The 20,270-nt window shown below is 41.3% G+C and overlaps 1 protein-coding gene across 4 annotated transcripts; it reads right to left on the bottom strand.

Moving 5' to 3' along the window:
- Positions 1-546: 546 nt before the first annotated feature.
- Positions 547-19,648, bottom strand: trafd1 (TRAF-type zinc finger domain containing 1). 4 transcript variants are annotated; one of them, XR_004221854.1, is made up of 14 exons: positions 19,542-19,631; positions 16,236-16,290; positions 14,864-14,999; positions 14,713-14,766; positions 9,003-9,333; positions 8,544-8,852; positions 7,220-7,290; positions 6,189-6,383; positions 5,376-5,603; positions 5,121-5,238; positions 4,664-4,907; positions 3,590-3,650; positions 1,636-2,109; positions 547-1,567 (listed from the first exon to the last, which is right to left on the bottom strand). XR_004221854.1 is itself a non-coding variant. In NM_001244843.1 (13 exon segments), coding segments are annotated over 12 exon segments (1,830 nt in total). In that variant the 5' UTR covers positions 16,280-16,290; positions 19,542-19,648; the 3' UTR covers positions 547-2,070.
- Between the last annotated feature and the right edge of the window lie 622 nt (positions 19,649-20,270).

The raw sequence follows: 20,270 nt of genomic DNA, 5'->3' as shown, positions 1-20,270 counted from the left end.
CAACAGCAACAGGCTTATCCCCGGTTCTCCTTTTTCATGACTGCTTTTTTAATAGAATTTTTCTTGTCCAGGTTACCCCAGTGAGCTACAAGGATTGCCTACTTTTAACAGTAGCTTCTTTAGTCTCTGGAGACACAGCTTCCTTAATGCAATGTATCAGAATTAGTCAATGTTTCTTCCACCGATTTTGCATAGCAGGGCTCAAAAACTTTACTATGCATCATGGAAGGGCAACAAGACTTATTCTTCTCTTAAGATATTTTACTAGAAAGGTAAACACTAAAAATAGAAACTGACATAACACAGGAACCAGAGCACAAACATGGTGGCTGCGAATTCCACGTATCTCCATCTAGATCACTGGAAACGATATCAGGCTAGACCCAGCAATAGGATTTGGGGTATGCTGGAGAAGGGTTAATTATAGGATTGGTTCTATTTGCAAGGGGTGGGGTAGCCATTACCTGTTAGTAGTATTACTATCTTCCATGGTAATACCATTCTACAGATCCAGCCCAGGTTATAAAGAAGCACATAAGCACACCGTTTCATTGACTATTTTATTGACACATTTAAAAAGGAGCAAACAGTATAACAAAAGCGCGAAGTGACAGAGCAACAGATTATGCTTTAGTGTAGAAATCTCTCAATAAAATGCTGAAACTACCATGCTATATGAACACGCTAGCTCTCTCCTTAGCAGAGATGTTTGCATAGATGGACTGCATTACCACCAACATACAAGCATATCTTGGGCCCAACCATTAGCTAGAATCAATGCTGGGTGCTTGCTCATCCTAATAGATTTAAAAACAATTTTTAATATTATTTATTTTAATTTTTTAATTATTGTTAATAATATACACCAATGATGTCCATTCAGCAGCATTCCAGTGGGCACAGAACTATCTGAATTTAACCTCTCTAGCTGCAGTGTAGATTGTATAAAGAGTTCTCTGTATCACTATGTACTAACCATGCTTTCATTTGTATATCTTACGGATTGAATTAGGGAGTGTATGTGGCATAAATGGAAGTCATTTTTATGTTACTTGTGCTAGACTTAAGGCTATAGTATTTAACACTGTGGAAAAATTTGTTTGGGCTGATTTTGTTGTTACCATTGTAGGCATTTATCTCACCATTTCCCCCCTCTAGGGCACACAGCCATGTTAAAGGACTATATATTAGAAGAAGGGCATTAAGAGACTAGTACTATGGGAGCCATGGTGAATACAAGGCAGAATCTGCAAGCCAAGTTAATAGCAGTTCCCACAGAGGAGACCTGGAACAGAAATATTTCATCTGATCAAAATATAAAGTCTCCAGGAATTCACTAATGTATGCTACATGTTTAATGCAGTTTGTGCAAGCCATTATTACCCTTACAGTAAAAAGGTAATACAGCTTTAAAAACTCTGATACCAAGACAAGCAGCATTTGAAAAAGAAATATAAATAAAACACAGAAGAAATAATGTAAAGAACATGATTGGACCTGCCCATTTATGTTTAGTGTGCTTTTCACGCCAGTACTCGTTTGTTGCTCTCCATAAGATTGAGATTAGCTGCACGTCTCAGAACAAAGCAGCTGAACAACAGATGGAGACCTAGGGGGCAGTGCAGATGAGATTACCTGCAGGACGTCTCAGAACAAAGCAGCTGAACAACAGATGAGACCTAGGGGGCAGTGCAGATGAGATTACCTGCAAGTTGGCTGCTATACATTGAGTCGTGTGAGAAGTGTGTGACCCATGTGGCCAGACTGTGACTGTACAAATGCCAGCATACATAATACATACAGTTACACATAGATGTCTATGAAATTAGAAGACCCTAGACACATTTATTGAACTTCAATGTCCCAATAAATGTTTTATCTTGTTGCAAAACACATAATTATACACACACACACCAAAAGAGTAGAGTAGTTTCTGTATAAAAAACAATTCTGCATATTTCCCTTCTAGGCACAGAGAAAGAAATTAATATTATATTATATATAAAGATATAGACAGAGAGAGAGAGTTCTGCATATTCATAAGGACAGGGGCCACGCAGGCTGCTTGCGTCATTCTTCCTTATCAACATCTCCAGGCAGCTTCTTCTCCTGCAAACAAACATAAATAAAGAAGCTTCTACCAATTCCTACATTCTCCATATTGTGCAGAACAGACAGCCCGGGACCAGGAATTCCTGGGCGAATACCAGGCACTTGGACCGGTCTGTGCTATCACTCACAAAGCATTGCTTGTTTTTTTTTTACCAGGCTGGCACAGCCAATAGGGAAATCTCAGTGAGTTTCAGTTGCAGACTGAAAAAAGGCAGAATAGAAAGGCTCATGGGTTTAAAAACCATAAAACATGAAGACCCACATTAAGGGGCTCATTTACTAACCATCAATTTTTCATTTTAAACTTTTCGAATTTTTTTCAAAAAAGTTGCTGAGAAATAATGCTGCAACCTTTCCAAGATTTACTATGTGTCTAAACGGTTAAAAATCCGAATTTGCCAATTTGCCAGAATAAACTAGCCACGCTCATGTAGAAGTCAATGGCAGAGGTCCCCTCCCTTTTTTCCGTGTTTTCTTTTGCTTCTAAACTTTACAGATTTCACTGGGGTTCGTCCAAAAATCCAACCTTATCAAATTGTCACAGCGACAATACGGTAAAATCTGGATTTTCGCAGTGACAATTCGAAAAAGTCACGTTTTTGGAGATTTTTCTGTGCACCTTTTTTTTTTGTAAATTTTGGACATTCTGGGAAATGATTTTAGTCGGATTTGAAAATAAACAAAAAAAAAAAAATTTTAATTATGGCATTTTAGTAAATCTGCACCAAAAAGTTAATTTCAAGTTGAACTTTCCTTTTAATTATATGTTCTCTCATCATAAAATGCAGTAGAACCAGTATTTGAGCCGTAGCCTGAGCATAGAAGTTGATTAAAAGAGAAGGAAAGGTAAAAACTAAGTAAGCTTTATCAGAAAGGTCTATGTGAATACAGCCATAAGCACTCACAGAAACGCTGCACTGAGCAAAAGAAACACATGGTTTCTAGTCTCCTCTATCGTAAACATGTTCTTCTGTATCAGACTTCCTCTCTCAGATACATCTTTCATTCCTCCGTGCCGGAGTCTGCGCAGCACTCTCCTCTCTCCTGCTCCCCCCTCCCATAAGAATTAATAAAACTCATTTCCCCCTCCCTTAAGAATGTGTGATCTGAGCAATAACGGCTAGAGCTGCAGCAGGAAGCTAAGAAGACAAAGCTAAAATGGCACCTGCTATTTTAAACAAACGGAGGGTGCTTCTAGGACTCTTTACTCAGGTATGGTAAAGCTTTCTGCAGAGTAAATTTAGCATCCTAGGTGGCACTAATGTGGCAAATCTATTGGCAGTAAAATGCCAAAATGACTTTCCTTCTCCTTTAAGGAATTAACATTGTCTTAAGACCTAGATAATGTTATGTTTCAATGCAAAGTGTTGAACATGTGTACGACATGATCTGCCTGTCGTACGCATGCCCTGGGTGTTGTTATAGAATGAAGTAAATAAGAAACAAAAGAAAGCAACAGAGGAAAGTCATTTTATACCTTTGCTTTGTTCCTGGAGGTGCAATTGTTGCTTGCGATTCCTGTCAATTGTGATACATTCCTGCACAAATAAAAATTGCACATTATTGGTTTCTGCATATATTTTTGTTTCACTGAAACTGCATAATTCAGTTTTCCTGGATCCTTAGTTAGAAGTTTAATTCTCCTGCTTGTTTCCTTTGCTTCCTTGTGCAGAGTGAAGCCCCGCCCCCACTTCCTGTTCAGGTCTCTCATAAAATAAAAAATAAAAAAAATTGCTAATGCACAGACTTGGCTCCTGCTGCCTCCAGGCATTCCCAGAAGGCTCTCCACTTCGACTAAAGTTGTTGAAGTGAAGAGAGAAATGAACAGGAAATGGGGGAGGGGCATCACTCTGCACAAGGAAGCAAAGGAAACAAGCAGGAGAATTCAACTTCTAACTAAGGATCCAGGTCACTCTCAATGCTGGGACAAAAGTAGGTAATTCTGGAGGCTGTTTAGAGTAATTTTACTGAGAAAAAAAAAAGGGGGGTTTCCTTATTCTTTAAACCTGTAAACAGCATACACACACACACACAGACCCTTATTCAGCATACATTTTATCAAGAATACAGCCTCACACAGGCAGAACTGTCTTTGATAAAAGTTCTGCTTTGTTTGAGCACTGTAATGGTAAAGCTGAGCTCAGGAGAAAAAAGTTGAAGCAGACAGCTAGAAGCTGAGTTTCTATGGGAACCAGCAATGCCATCTCTTTACTGGCTGCTAGACTGGGGGGCGTGTTTAGTAATCTGAGCATGCCCACAAGCCAGAAGTCAAAGCCAATTCCTAAAGGAGGGGGCCGAGTGGGTTACAGGAGGAGAAGGAAATCTAAGTGATTAAGGGGATGCTGCAGCCTTACTATTAACTTCTGTGGCAGGTATTGAAAGATTTCAAAGAGGCTGTTCACTGATTAAATAAATTGTAGAAAGATCTGTTATCCAGAAAACCCTAGACACATTGCATTTTATAGGCTCACAGGCTTACAGCTCTTCAGGTTCACTCACAACCCACATACATATGCCATCCCCTGCTAAATAAGAAAATAATATATATTACCTGGGATTTAACCCTCCATGCAAACGAGTGCTGTACATCGAATCATATCGGTTTCTGTGTAGAGAATTCTCCTCTATGTTTCTTTTCCTCTCATCTACATTGAATTGGTGTGTAACAAAGCTTGTTCTTGGCACCATGGGTATGAAAGGTGGTTCAAAGGGAACCCTCTCTGGTAATGTCATTGGCCCAGGGTGTGTCGGCCTACCAGTACCAGTCGTTTTGGTATAACTTGCAGTTGTGCGTCCTGTCAATACAATAAACCCAACTGTAGTGTAGTTTCTTTTTAAAGCAGCACATCAATCAAATGAACTCTATCATTTTAAATTCCTGTATCACTAACTTCAGCGATTCAAACTTGAACCAACCCTTTGTATACCTCTATTTCCACTGCTCATCTAAAAAAACATGAAGCAGACATATATAGACTTGGATTCTTCTAATCTACACCATTTACTACCTTGGTGGAAAAGGTCATCGGATTGAGATGCCATTAACCGATCCTGCAGGTCATTACATTCCCTTGTATTCTGTAGCACCGGCACATCTTCAAAATTCGGGCACATGTCACATTGGTCCTTACAGAAAAAGTACAAATGAAGTGCATCAGTAAAAGGTGAGCAATGATTTGTGGTGCTAATTAAAAACACAATTTTCAGCATTTATTTCTATTTGACACTCCCTTTTGTGTATACTTCTTGTATATGACTAGTACCTGGTGATGGAAGAGAACATCTCCCTCCATTTGTACGCCACAGAACTCACAGGGGATTAGAATGTTGCTGGATTTGTGCACAGGAGGTGGCGGGGATACAGGGCGTATGTTTCGGTCATGTGTCTGTTCTGTCCTATTAGAAAGCAGCTTTTGTTCCAGATCCAGAAGGCGGGTAGAGGGGGAATTTTGATCAAGGAAAGATGAAAAAGCACCAGGATTGCAGCCAGACTATAAAAAAAAGGCACAACGATTGATGACTGTCTAAATATTTACATAATGCATAATTATATTATAGGTTTCCACTTATGCTTATATGTGACACTTTTAGTAATTCACTTTATCTGAACAAGTGAACCCTTCCCATTGCCATCTTCCAAAAGCTTTCCCTTTCTGAACCTTACTAGTCCACTTAGTTAGCGTGACTGGAGATCTGTCCTATCCCATCTAAGGATGGATATATATGGACAAGCATTTGATTGTCACTTAAGCATGTACTGAATGCAGGGCCTATATTTATAATAGATAGTGGTGCTGAGGCATCCATGACATATGGCCGTGCTTGAGGATTGAAACTTATTTCCTCAATTCCTTTACAGTTACACAGCTATCAAAGTAAGAGCTTGTATTTACTGAACATTTGTTCTGAACAATTAGAAATTTCAATTAGAAATTAGGGAAAGATTAGTATCATTTTATAGGCAGAGAAATGTGCACACAATAAACTATGCTTGTCAATCCACACCCCTAAATGGCATTCACTGCTACAAAGCAGGTAGCACTGTTACACTGACACCCCAGGCTGATAATCAGTACCTCGTGAAGCACAAGATCCTCCTCCTCCAATTGTACACCGCAGAATTCACAAGGGATGAGAATGCTGTTGGGTATGTGCACAGAAGGTGGCGGGGATACAGGCCGTACATACTGGTCACGGTGAAAATCCACAAAGTGGGTAGGAGAGGGTCTTCGATCACAGAAAGAAGCAAAGACACGAGGGTTGCAACCAGACTGGTAACAAAAACAAAAAGGGCCATAGAAGAAGTGAGGGTTTGATCATGCCTATTTAAATCAGTTTTTCTTAAAGAAATAAATGAAACTTCAGGGGCCATGGTACTAAAGGCATTATGGTCATGATGAAATATTAGGTCTATAAGCAAAATCTTTTCCCAGTACATTTGGTATAAGGAGCTTAATGTATCCTGTCAGAAATGCTTCGGTGTTGGGGATACCCTTAATCTTCAGGCATTAGTTTTAGGGAGTAATGTGACCCTAAAAACTCCCCAGTCACAGCTCTGAGATAAAGAGCCATCTTGGTAACAATGTGCACGGGACTTGAATAGGCCAAAGGGCACTGATATTTTCTGCAGAGAGGGTTTTTATATTTTCTATACTATGTCCAAAATAGGGAAGAAGCTGGCAGCAGGTATCTTTAAAAGTAAAGTTAAAATATTAATACACTGTACAGGCATGGGTTCTTTAAGCAACAGTGCCCTGTACTTGATCCCAACTAAGATATAATTAACTCTTACTGGAGAAAAACAATCCTATTGGAAGTTCTCAAGCATTTCAGATAATAGATCCCATACCTGTATATATTTATAAAAATAGCACAAAGAGATGTACCTTCAGATTAATTAAAAAAAAAAAAAGCAAGTCAGTACAGGGGGCCATGCCTTCTAAACATCCTTTGTTAATAAGCTACAGTCCTTCATTTTCTTCCATTAGGATTTAGAGACAATTTATACAGTAATATAGAGTATCTGGGTATGTTATTACAATTTCCTTTTCAGTTTGGCAGTTAAGGACATTTAGCAATGCTTATTCCAATGGGCAATATGCTGTACCTGATGCAGTATAAGGTCCTCTTCGGGAAAAAGCTTTTCACAAAATTCACATGGAAGGAGAATTTGATTATCTGCAAGGGATACAGAAAGAAATAAGAAGTCACAGTTTGTCAGAATCTGCTTTATTATTAAAGGAGAAGGAAAGGTAAAAACTTTATCAGAAAGGTCTATGTAAATACAGCCATAAGCACTCACAGAAACACTGCACTGATTCATCTATCAAAAGAAACACAGGATTTCTTGTCTCCTTTTTTATAAACATGTTCTTTGGGTGTCTGACTTCCTCTCAGAAAAATCCTTCATTCATGGGGGCCAGAGCTGCAAGAAGGAAGCTATGAACACCAAGCTAAAATGGCAGCTGCAATCTTAAACAGGGAAAGCTTCTAGGGTTCTTTACTCAGGTATGGTGAAGCTTTCTGCAGAATAAATATAGTGTTCTAGGTGACACTAATGTGGCAAATCTATTGGCAGTAAAATGCCAAAATGCCTTTCCTTCTCCTTTAACTGGGATGTCATAAGTTTAAAAAAAACAAAGAATTTTAACTTGCACAACAACGCAATGTTTTGTTTTTTTTTTGCGTTCCTCTTATATACTAGTGTTGCTGCTTATTAAAGGAATAGCAACACCAAAAATGAAAGTGTATAAAAGCAATTAGAATATAATGTACTGTTGCCCTGCGCTGATGTGTTTGCTTCAGAAAGACTACTATAGTACTTTGTTTGTATAAAGTTTATCTGTTATCTGCTATATAACCTGTGTCTTTTCTCCTTCTTTCCAGCTTGAATGACTGCCTCCACGGCTACACAGCAGCTTATTTCTATAAACTATAGTAGCATTTCTATAGCAAATACACCAGTTTTACCAGTGCAGAGCAACAGTATATTAAATTTTAATTACTTTAAAACACTGTAACACACAGAAGCCCATCTACAACAATAGAAATGCTATTTTCACAAGTGTCTTCAGTTGCATCACTGTGCACCCTTGCAAGAAGCTCCATTTCAACTTTGCCTCCAGTTATTAAAAAAGGTAGTACAAGATTTGGAAAGAAAACTAAAACAAAAAACAAAAAAAAAACTATCAAATCCCATTCTTTGAAAGATAAGAACAGCAGAATCATTTTTTGCCTCTTTTTTATCCCTTTCAGCTAAGCAATGTGGAATGCCATAGCTGGCATCAGGGATGTTTCATTGAAGAGCTGGGTTCAAAGACTGACTGGGTACCTCAAAAGAAAAAATATGCTGATGTTTGGAGTACTGTGGCCTAACAGACTGCCATGTAATTTATTTGAGGTACCTCTGCAAAGAAATCATTGGCCCTCACCTGTCTGAGCACTTGGTGAATCAGCTTCCACACATTTATCACCAGAGAAGAGGTTGGATTCCATCTGCCAGTCCCGGTACTTAGCAACTTTGTCTTTAGAATCAAATGCTCTCCATGAATTGACATTGGCTGAAAGATCAGTATCAGGGTCTACACTGGAACCGATCTCATTCTGTAATCTTTGAGAACGAATAGAGCTAAATCCAGAGGGTCCTTGGTTGATGGAAGACGAAAGAACATCTCTTCGACTTGACACCTGCTCTTGTCCCCTTGCTGGGATATTTCTTGTCAGGTTTGTTTGCTTTACAGCTAAGATTAGACAGAAAATACACAGTTATAGAGACATTTATATTAGCAGGGGAGAAAAGGTGCTTTACCACTGCTTTCTCCTGTTTGCTGCACAACCATGAAACAAGTGTCACCTTATGTAGATACATTAACATAGTACTAATCCCTCACCTTTGTCCTGTCCTGCTCCTCTATGAAGATTTTGCAGCGATGGTGTAAACATGGGATTTCTGTAAAATCTACTTGGTAATATCGCATGCAAATTATCTTTTTCTATAGCATCAAACCATGCTCCACTGTTTAACAATGGCTTTTTTGGTACGCTCTCTTTGCCACACACATCAGGGTGATCATTCAGGTCCTTTATCATCACGCTGCGCCCACACTTCTCACAGCGCTCAGTCCTGGCTCCACAATAGTCCTCATGGTCTGCCAGTGCATTAAATGCAACTTCCAGCTCACAGAACTGACATTTAACTAAACGAAGAGGGCAAGCGGAAAGCTATATCAACAGATAAAAAAAAGTTTGAGAATTAGTTAAGTTTAATAGCAGTCTTACACTAACTAACTGAGAAATGAAGTTCTTAAATTTTATGTACATGGAGATGAGACAATTGAACTACAAAGGGCAGTTTGGATATCATGGATTAGCAATTCCAGCACTCTGAAAATGTCATGCTGCAAGATTAATCACAAGATTTCCACTCTTTTCAGATCACTGACAAACCCTGTCTGCCTGCAGGTATAGAGGCTCAGACAAACACTAGGCAGGGGTGTACAATAATAAAGTCTAAAGCACAATAGGGCAAAATTGCCTATTTTGCACCTTGTGAGATACGTCAATGCAGATGTAGTATACACTGCAAGGGTACAGTCAAAGCAGTGGCAGAACAAAGCTATTAAAGTAGACCCCTACCATGCAACAGCAGACCCCTACCATGGCCCACTGAAACGCGGGATGGAGCCACACCATCACTCCGGCACGGAAAGAGCTCAACTTTTTGTTACCTCGTTAGAAACACCGTTTTCTTTCTCCAGGTGGACAGTTATCACGGCAAGTAACCCGACAAACTCTGGGCACACTTACGCCAACACCTATTTAGGTATCGTTATGGGTATAAGACCCACCCAGGTTTGGGGGGTGGGTAGGGAGGGCAGGGATTGTTTATGTTTATGGTATTATGGTTATACAGGTTACTATAAATCCTACTCCATGGCTAAGGCCAAAGGTTGGTACATTCTCGTGAGCGGGACGCAGGTCAAACGAATCCATCCTCCACTTCCCCCACACAAACCTCATGGCCACGTGTAACATCATCTCATGGAATATAAGGGGATTAAACTCCAAATTCAAGCGCAGCCTCTTATTCTCCTATCTTAAAAAATACACACCATCTATGGTCCTTCTACAAGAGACCCACTTAATGGGGCAGAAGGTCCTGTCACTAAAAAAACCCTGGGTAGGATGGGCCTACCATGCCACCTTTACTTCCCACTCGAGAGGAGTCACCATCCTGATCAGGAAAAATACCCCCTTTGAACTGATCAATTTGATAACAGACCACTACGGGCGATTCATTATACTTGCCCGCCTTATTGCCAACAGGCCCACAACAATAGTTAACTTATATGCCCCCCCCCCCCCACTTACCACCTCTCTACTTGACCATATTGTCAAAAAGCTGGCAGACCTGCCTCCCGCTCCAACCTGCATACTAGGAGACTTTAACCAAGTAATGGACCTAGCTATAGACAAATTACACCCAACCTCCACTGGCCCTACCAACCTCACACAATGGGCAAAAGCCCTACAACTCACAGACATATGGCGTTGGAAGCACCCCACAGACAAGGTATTCTCCTGTCACTCCCTCCCCCACAAAACATTCTCTAGAATAGACCTTGCACTCGCATCCCCGGATATCCTACCCACAGTAGACACTGTGCAATATCTCCCCCAGGCCTTGTCAGACCATGCCCCCCTACAGCTAACTTTAAGATGGCTTCCATCCCCCCAGGACAAACTGTGGCGACTAAGCCCCCTATGGCTCCGAAATGAAGAAGTTGCTGAGGCCAATACTAAAACATATAAGGAGTACTGGGAACTCAATTCTGGGATAGCCTCACCATCCATAGTATGGGAGGCCTCCAAGGCAGTCATGAGAGGTTCTCTCTCCGGGGCTATTGCCCGCGCTAGACATACAGCCCAAGAGTCAGTCAGGGCTGCCGAGCAACAAATGGCAGACTCCCAAGCACAACACTTTGCCAACCCCTCCCCACTCACCTACTCCTCTCTCCTGGCAGCCAGGGCAACCTTAGACAGGGAATCCACAGCAATAACTAAAAAAGCCCTCCTGTACAGCTCCCAGCGAATATACGACCAGGGTGACAAGAACAGCAAATTATTGGCGTTCTTTGCCAGAACTCAAAACCCTACCACAGCTATCCCTAGAATCAAAAATTCCGAAGGGAAATTGTTAAGTGACCCCAGGGAAATTGCCACCACCTTTGCCAAAGTTTACCAGAAACTATATGAGTCAACAGCCTCACACACAACCCCACAACTCCTACAATTTCTAGACTATATCCCAATCCCCTCCCTCTCCCCAGCAGAGAGAGCCTGGCTTAACCTCCCCATAACACCAGCTGAGATACAACTTGCCATACAGGCCCTACCCTCCAACAAAACACCTGGTCTGGATGGGTTGCCCCCAGACTGGTATAAAGGGCTGGCAGACATAATACCCCCGCACCTTTTAGTCACGCTCCAAGATGCATGGGACACAGGAACCCTACCGCCATCCTTTACAGAAGCCCTAATTGTGGTCATCCCCAAATCTGGCAGGGACCCTACATTATGCGGCTCTTACCGCCCAATATCCCTAATAAACACCGACGCCAAAATACTGGCAAGAGTCCTGGCGAACAGATTAACAAAGGTGGTGGAGGACCTGGTCCACCCCGACCAATCCGGTTTCATGCCGGGCAGAGCGACAGATATCAATCTACGTCGACTATTTACAAACTTACAGACCCCCCACAGGGAGACCGGGTCGAGGGTCATAGCCTCCCTCGACTCGGAGAAAGCATTCGATTCTGTTGAATGGCCCTACCTATGGGAGGTCCTTAAAAGATTTGGCCTGGGACAGCAGTTCATCAAATGGGTCCAACTGTTATACCAAAACCCCACAGCCAAAATCAGAGTCAACGGCATTACCTCAGAACCCATTACCCTCTCTAGAGGCACTCGCCAAGGCTGCCCCCTCTCCCCTACCCTATTCGCTCTCGCCATTGAACCATTGGCCATACTTATAAGGAACTCCCCCAGCATACAAGGCCTCACATATGGCAATATATCCGCCCAATCACTCCCAGCACTTCTCCTAGAAATCCAGAAATTTGGCAAATTCTCAGGTCTCAAAATAAACTGGGACAAATCCCAAATATATACCTTAGACCAAACACCGGCAATCCCGCTCCCAACTGGTATGGAATTACAATTGGTCCAGTCCTTCAAATATCTGGGCATCCATGTACACTCCGATCCCACACAATTCATCAAGCTCAATCTTGACCCACTGATGGACCACATGGCCCAGACGCTGAAAGCATGGGTAAAACTACCACTTACACTCTGGGGGCGTATCAATCTACTGAAAATGGTCTTTCTCCCCAAACTCCTATATATATTCCATGCCACACCATACCCCCTCCCACGCTCACTATTCCGCAAACTCAACACCCTAATAATACCATATGTATGGGCAAACAAAACACCGCGTATCTCCTGGCAACGCCTAGCAGCACCACTGCAACAAGGAGGCCTGGCTCTCCCACACTTTTTCCTTTACTACCTGGCTTCCCAGATATCATATTTACACTGGCAGTTCTGCCCCAACCCGTACAACCCCAACATGGCCCTGCATGCCTCCCTCCTTAACTCCATGGAGGGTCTGGGCAACTTCCCCTACAGACATATTACTGACGGAGGTGCTCTACCCGACTCACTCAAAACCCCTCACAAAGCTTGGGCAGTGGCACTCAAACTCCTAGGCCACCCACTCCAACATCTATCTCCCCACATGGCCCTATGGGGTAACTCCCTACTCCCCCACCTCAAGAACCTACCGGACTTTACAATCTGGCCCAAACTAGGGATCAAAAAATTAGGCGACTTAGTCCAAGGTGCACAATTCCCTTCACACCAAGAACTGCGAAGGAAAGCACCCCAAGTGCACCTGCATCTATTTAGATACTTACAGCTCAGGCACGCCTTTCAGGCGCAGTTCCAAACCCTAACCCCAACCCTGGTCTCACTGGACCTAGAAGCAACACTATACCAACCCCAAACCAAAAAGCTCCTATCTAGAATATATACCCACCTTCTGGCAACTAATGTCAAACCCTTCGAACGTGCATACAACCTGTGGACTACCGCTATTCCCAGCTTAACACTAGAGCACTGGGAGGAAACAGAAACCTGTTATGAATTCCTTATCTCCATACGGGACAGGTTGATCCAATACAAAGTCCTGCACCAACTATATATTACACCCACAAAACTCCACCGGTTCGGCAAAGCGCCTGACGACTGCTGCCCCAGGTGCAAATCCCCCCGAGCGGACTTTATTCACCTAATTTGGAGCTGCCCCCCCATAGCGCAGTTCTGGACTGCTGTGATGGACACTCTCAACAGTGCTAGCGCTACCCAATGTCATTAATCCCACAACCTGTCTCCTAGGCACGGTGGAGGATATGCTCCCCACCAATGCAGCCAGAATAAGATTTAGATCCCTTACATTCTATGCCAAAAAAGCAATTATAATGAGATGGATGGGCAACAGTGTACCTACGCTCGAACTCTGGCAACAACTCGTCAACGCCGCCCTACCCCTTATAAAACTTACCTATGAGACCAGGGGGGCACACGGAAAATTTGAAAAGATCTGGGCCACGTGGTGTGAATCAAATGGGTCCCTCACCCCTTAAAAGAACCGTGTCCGCATGAACACTATGCAACAAAACTGTATTCATGATAATAAATCTGTATAACTAACTTGTATTGTGTAAAGTAACCATGTACCAACCACTCATATTCACATATGTAACCTGTTTGTTTATGTTAACATTTTATTTCACCATCAATAAAAGAAAAATAAACCTTTAAAAAAAAAAAAAAAAAAAAGTATGTAACTACATTTAAAATTGTACATGTCCTAAACAGTGCTAACTGGGTCCCATCAATACAATTTTATGGTCCACAATACAGACCTATAAATGTCTATGAAGGTTTAATAAAAAATGTAACTCTGGTCAACGAAATAGATGTCAAACAGGGCATTGCACATAGATATTTGGGAACAGTTCATTAACATGTTTTTCTTGAAACATTCTAGCCACTCTCTTAACCAGATAGATTTTTAAAATTCACAGCAAGAAGGTCTAGGCAGCAGTGGCAACTTTTGTGTTTATTGGTAAAGGCCACACAATACACACCAAAAGGCGGGGGAGACTCTTCCTTCTCCTTCCCTAAAATTTGGAAATCAAAACAGTAAAAGGGGTACAGTTAAAGTATTGGATATAATTAGTCATCAGGTTTACTGATCGGGGTTTCCTTGAAATTCTTTAGGTGTAAGGCAACATTTATGAATGTTAATCAGCCATTTAAGAAAAAGAGGCTTTAACCCATTTAGCCCAAATATCAATTAATTATACATGCTGCACTACGGAGTTAAAGGCAGACTAGTGGAGCCATCACAAAATATATGATCTCTTTATTTTACTCTAAGCTTGATTCTCAAAAATGAGAAAAAAAGAATCAGTATAAATCTCTAATACCCAGTGTAAGCACAGATCTGGTGATATAAGTATTCATAATAACCTTATGTTCCTCCAGAAATGCCTTTTCCATCGTCATTTTACACTTACAGGTCACCTGCAGGAAAAAAAGAAAAAAAAAAGTATAGAAACCAAAGTTCAAAAACAATGATTTCCTCATTGCTGTAACTAAAACAGCATTATAGAGAGATTACCGGCATATGCTCGGTGGCCAGATGCTCCTCCATGTCTGCGGTTGGGACAGGCTCTTTGCACACATCGCACACACTGAGGTTACGCTTGCAGTGGATCTCATGGATGGTGAAATTAGACAGAGGAATGTCACGTTTACTAAAATGCAACAAAAATACATAGTTATGAATGGAACTTGGGTTTGCACAGCTAAATGCTGCCTAGCAGAATGAGTAGCTGCAGATGTAGGCTCTACAAGGTGATCATCACATGTCCTTCATATTCAGTTTCTTTCCCTAGATTTATACTCTTTCCTAGGAAAGCACCTCATATGTCTTAAGCTTTACAGGCCCTATGACAAAAGTACAATTCCTAGTGTCTGCTCCAACTCAGCCCCAGGATGCCCCCCTCAAGGTAGTTACACAGTTTGGATCCAAGCCTCCCCCCACCCCCCTTCCCTTTGTGGTACCACATTATCTTTTACAACATCAGGCAAAGAAAATAGGGACATAGGAGTCAGCGATATTTCTCCCCAGCAGGGTCTCTCTGCTTCAGAGTCAGTTGGACAGTTAACAGTATCAGTCCATGCACCCTTTGCCTACACAAGGCATTAGAGCAGTGTATTCTTCAGAAAAAGACTCCAAAGCCTGCATTTAGAGAGGTAGATTGCCAGGAGAGAGACAGCAGAGTTAGGGAGTTAGAGTAGGACTATAGTATGACCATTACCAAGCATGTCAGTGTGCACACAAGGTGGAATTTGGCCAGAAAACATCATGTGCACCATTAGCATTAAAATATTACTGTTTGTCCTCAGATAGTGGCAGTATGCCATATAAAAAGCTTTCTACCTATACCCTGCTACTTTTATAAAAAAAAAAATTTGCATGTTATAATGGGGCATTACATTATATTTCTACAAATGTATCAATAGATTAATAGAATACCAGTTTCAGGGTCAGCAAGGGATATTACTTTTACAGCCTCTTCTACTGCTAAACTTTCCTTAGTACAGGGGGAGCATCTCTGAGGCATAGGTTTATGATATTACACTTTACAGGCTTCAGATAAACCTAGGAGCTCTCTTTTCTAAGAAGAATTCTATTTATGGCCCCAGTGACTGACCATGCTCCTTATAATGCACCCTCCTAGGCATTTTGTTGAGAAATAGGAGGGCTATGGGATGTTATAAGGAAGGATGTCACCAACCAGTGTAAGAGACTATAGCGACTTAGGCGAGGCCTAAATTTTAAATTAAACCTGCAACCCTTTTATATAAACTAAGCCAAAAACTACAGTGCATCACAGTCATTATTAGAACAAATCTATTGCTAGTAAATGTAATGAAGCTAAAGTCAACAGCAAAGAGGGAGTTCTATCTTTAGCGTGTTTACTCACCAATTCCCACAGAGTTTTGTCTCCTGCTCAGCTTCTGATGCCATATTCAGTTTTCCTACACAAAGCATATTATTACTTTCACTTGCGTTTCCTCTTAAAGTGGGAAATCCCTGGAGTATTTATATTTTCCAAGACAAGTAGTTCTGCTCAACTGTACAACAGACACTGTTACCACAGCAAAATTACTAGAAACTGCTTTATGTTACACATTCATGGAAAATGTGTGATTAAAAGAAAACAATAAATCCAGCAATGGGCATTCAACCGAAGCAAAAGCATTTTTAAGTGGTAAAGATAATTTATTTCTATTAACAAAGGAAAAATGTGACAATAGATAATTAAGCTGGCAGCACATACACAGATAAAATTGTACAGAACAAAGTTTTGTAGGATTATCTGTGTATCTATGCTGGCCCACAACCCAGTATTATAGAAATCAGTTGCTTCATGGATTGGGCATATTTTTGAAAACTGCACCATGATTCCCATGGTGCATCAGCAGATAAGGAAGTAAAGATCACCCATAGGCGGATCAGACGGAAGGTACAGGAGACCAGCTGTGTATGCCAACCTTTAGGCAATGACAGTGTTTAGCCACCTGCAGGATTTCTATACAGGTGGGGTTGAAAAATACCCCTCCATTGACCTTGATGGTAACCACCTATACTCTGCTGGAGCACTTGCAAGTCAGGAAAAAATCTCTCGGAAATGAGCCTACAAATTGCCCCAGCAGGGTGCACGCTATTGTCATTCAGTTCAATGGGGAGGAAATTTTGAGCGTTTTTGCCAAATGCCAACCATATGAGGGCCAAAACACTGGGAATCACTTTTAGTATGATGCAGAGAAGGCTATTCTGAGAAATTCTGCGATTCATTTTATTTTTTTGTTATTTGCGGTTTTTGAATTATTTAGCTTTCTGCTTAGCAGCTCTCCAATTTGGAATTTAAGCAGCAATCTGGTTGCTAGGGTCGAATTTAACCTAGTAATGTGGATAAAGAAAAACTCACCAGCACACCCTGGCTCCTCCAAAAGAAAAAACTTTTAGCCTGGTGCCCGGTATAAAGAGGGAACGGCACCCTCCAATCCAATCTCGAAAAGCATAGATACTGGCACAGCAAGGCAATTATAAACAGGTAAAACCTGCACGTTTATTTAGTGCAACACAGTAACGTTTCGTCTGACGAAGGGGTTCACCCCGAAACGTTACTGTGTTGCACTAAATAAACGTGCAGGTTTTACCTGCTTATAATTGCCTTGCTGTGCCAGTATCTATGCTGTTCAAATTTAACCTAGCCACCAGGCAGTGGCCTGAAAGAGGCAGAAATTTAAATAGGAGGGCCTTAATAGAATGATAAGTAATAAAAAGTTAAAATAACTATAAAATTGTAGCCTCGCAAAGCAATCATTTTTGGCTGTGGGGTCAGTGACCCCATTCAAAAGCTGGAAAGAGTCAGAAGAAGAAGGCAAATACTTCAAAAACTATAAAAAATACAAAATGATAACCGAGTGAAAAGCTGGTAAGAATGGGACACTATATAACATACTACCGGTAAGTCTTAACCTAAAGGTGAAAAACCCTTTTAACATTATCCAGGAATGATATGGTAATGATGTGTTTCACAAGACACACAATCAAGTGCTTAATACTTTTACAATAAGCAAGAATAAGTGAGGCTTGGGATCAAGGAAAAGTCAAATAAAGTATAGAAATAATACCAGGGTGTATATATTTAGCTTCAAGCTAGTTATATATTGGCAAGTCAGCGATATATTGGCCTACAAGTGAAGCCAAAAACAATGGCATCCTGACCCAAATCGGATATGAAGGTTGGAAAATTCTGTTGAGCGAGAACCACATCAGGCAGTGGAAAGCAGCAAAAACTGGGAGTGTTTGCAAGCAGACAGTATACACCCTTAATGACTCATAGTGTATCTAGAAAAGAATAAGCATTAAGAAAACTCCCTCATGGAACAACCAAAAAAAAATATATATATAACCAAGATATAACTAAGCCATATCATAAGCTTGCTAAAAGGTATATATTCCGTTTTATTTCAAACTTTGCTCTACTTCTCCTGTAGGAAAAGAGCAAATGTTAATATGTAAGTGTCATGTTACAATTACAGACACGCTACAATTCAAAGGAAATGAAACTAAATATACTTGCACTAGGATTTCCTTGCTCAGCAATCCTTAGGTGTTTTTACCACTCCTTTGCATGCTAATAATACCCAATACAAAGGCCTCACCCACTTAAAACAACGCTATCACATTATAACCATTATACACATATTTAATAAAATATGGGACAACTTGAATGTACCATTCTAAGTCCTTTAGAGCTGTGACAGACAGGGACAAATCCCCCTTGTCGCGGACGACTAATCTCCACGAAATGCCATCCCACCGGCTAGAATGTAAATCGCCAGTGGGATGGCATACGCAGTGCCGCAATTTGCCGAAGTCACGGAAGTTGCCTTGAGAGGAAACTATGGCAAATCTCCCCGTGTACCCCTGCCCTAATGGATTAGCAAGGAAGACATATAGTGCCTTATGTGATGCTTTTTTCATGTACAATAAGTCTTTTCTTACATACTACCTAACAAAACTGGAGTTAGTGTACACTGGCTTATTATCCCTAGCAACACATGGAGCCATTAGAAGCAGCTACTTGTTGTGGCTACTAAAAAAGACAATGCTGATCATTTACTGATAATTGATCAGATCATGTGTGCTTTAGCAGAGGCAAATTAGGCAATTCTCAGTATGGTGTTTAGTTGCCTTGACAAGTAGCTGCTGCCAGTAGCCCAGTATGTCTTCATCCTAATAGCTGTGTTTGCCCAACAGCTGCAAGGCTAGTGGAAGCCAAATTCTGACGCTATGAGTTACTACAGAATCTACACCCATTATCTGTAATAAATGCAGAATGTGACAAATAGTGAGCACTAAGCAGCGGTGCGGGATAACGATGATATTCTGAATTCTCAGGGTGATTCTGTTACAGGTCTTGGCATCAGCAGACAAAAGAAGAGTAAATAAACACACTTATGTGCCGGCCATTGGCTGAGCTTGTGCTTGGCGTCCCCCTCGAAATGAGTAAGGAAGCAAATATATCCTGTAGTTCCCGATCGTTACAATTCAGCCGGTGAAGATCAGTCTATAAGCAGAGGGGCAGATGGCAAAGTCTTTGTCCGGACAAGGGGTATTACATGGGCACCTTAGAAGCGATAGATATGTCTAGCAGCCAAGCAGCGAGAGAAAGAGAAGCAAAAATCCCGTCAGCTCGCCCCGTTTTAGCCCTTACCAGCGTCTCACGAACACCCGGACACAAGATAAGCGGCTGTCACCGAACTACTTCCCAAATGAACACAACACTCACCCGGGAGGCTACTTCCTCATACTTCGTCTTCTGGTAATGCCCGGCCTGCAATTGGGCGCCAGAGACGTCATTCAATATCACACTTTCAGCCCCACCTCTATCTGCTGATTGGCTGATTTGTAATAGATTTAGCAAACACTAGGAGGGGCATAGAAATGTTACTTATGTTAGTTGTTCTGAGTATGTGTACCGTGGTTCCTATTTCATTTTTCTTCTGCGGATGGAAAATCATGATTGCTTCTGCTTGCATTCAAAATATGAATATAAACAAATACATGCAAATAATTGTTAAATATGAATCTGTGTGTATTCATATCCAGCTGTTATTGTGATAATTTTCACTGAACTTTTGGAGCAAAATGAAGTAAAGGCACTTATTTTGTTCTTCTGAACAGAGAGCATAGTCTTGCCTGAGGATTGTGGTGCCTTGTGGTTGCTGGGGGCAAGGGGGCAAATGGGGGATCCCGTTTGACACCTGCTTTCAGAATGTTTATATGACAGATCATTTTGCACTACACTTCTATATATGTGTAGAGAGGGACCTACAAGTTTTGCTGGTGACCCTACTATTTTCTACTTCCTTCAATGCAGAAAAACCCAGAAGCTAATTTACTAATACCAAGTGCTAAACTGCGCCACTGCGGTTATTCATAG

The sequence above is a fragment of the Xenopus tropicalis genome, chromosome 1, assembly GCF_000004195.4.
Source record: "Xenopus tropicalis strain Nigerian chromosome 1, UCB_Xtro_10.0, whole genome shotgun sequence".
Taxonomy (NCBI): domain Eukaryota; kingdom Metazoa; phylum Chordata; class Amphibia; order Anura; family Pipidae; genus Xenopus; species Xenopus tropicalis.
This window is presented reverse-complemented; position numbering and strand designations above follow the sequence as displayed.

What these genes read in the sequence shown, in the direction of transcription:
- trafd1 (XM_018092226.2), bottom strand. Translation starts at nt 16,279, where the DNA reads ATGGCATCAGAAGCTGAGCAGGAGACAAAACTCTGTGGGAATTG. An exon ending in AGGACCTTATACTGCATCAG is followed by an intron (nt 6,384 to 7,219) that starts GTACAGCATATT and finishes TTTTGTTACCAG; the next exon opens with TCTGGTTGCAACCCTCGTGT. An exon ending in CGATGACCTTTTCCACCAAG is followed by an intron (nt 4,908 to 5,120) that starts GTAGTAAATGGT and finishes TTGTATTGACAG; the next exon opens with GACGCACAACTGCAAGTTAT.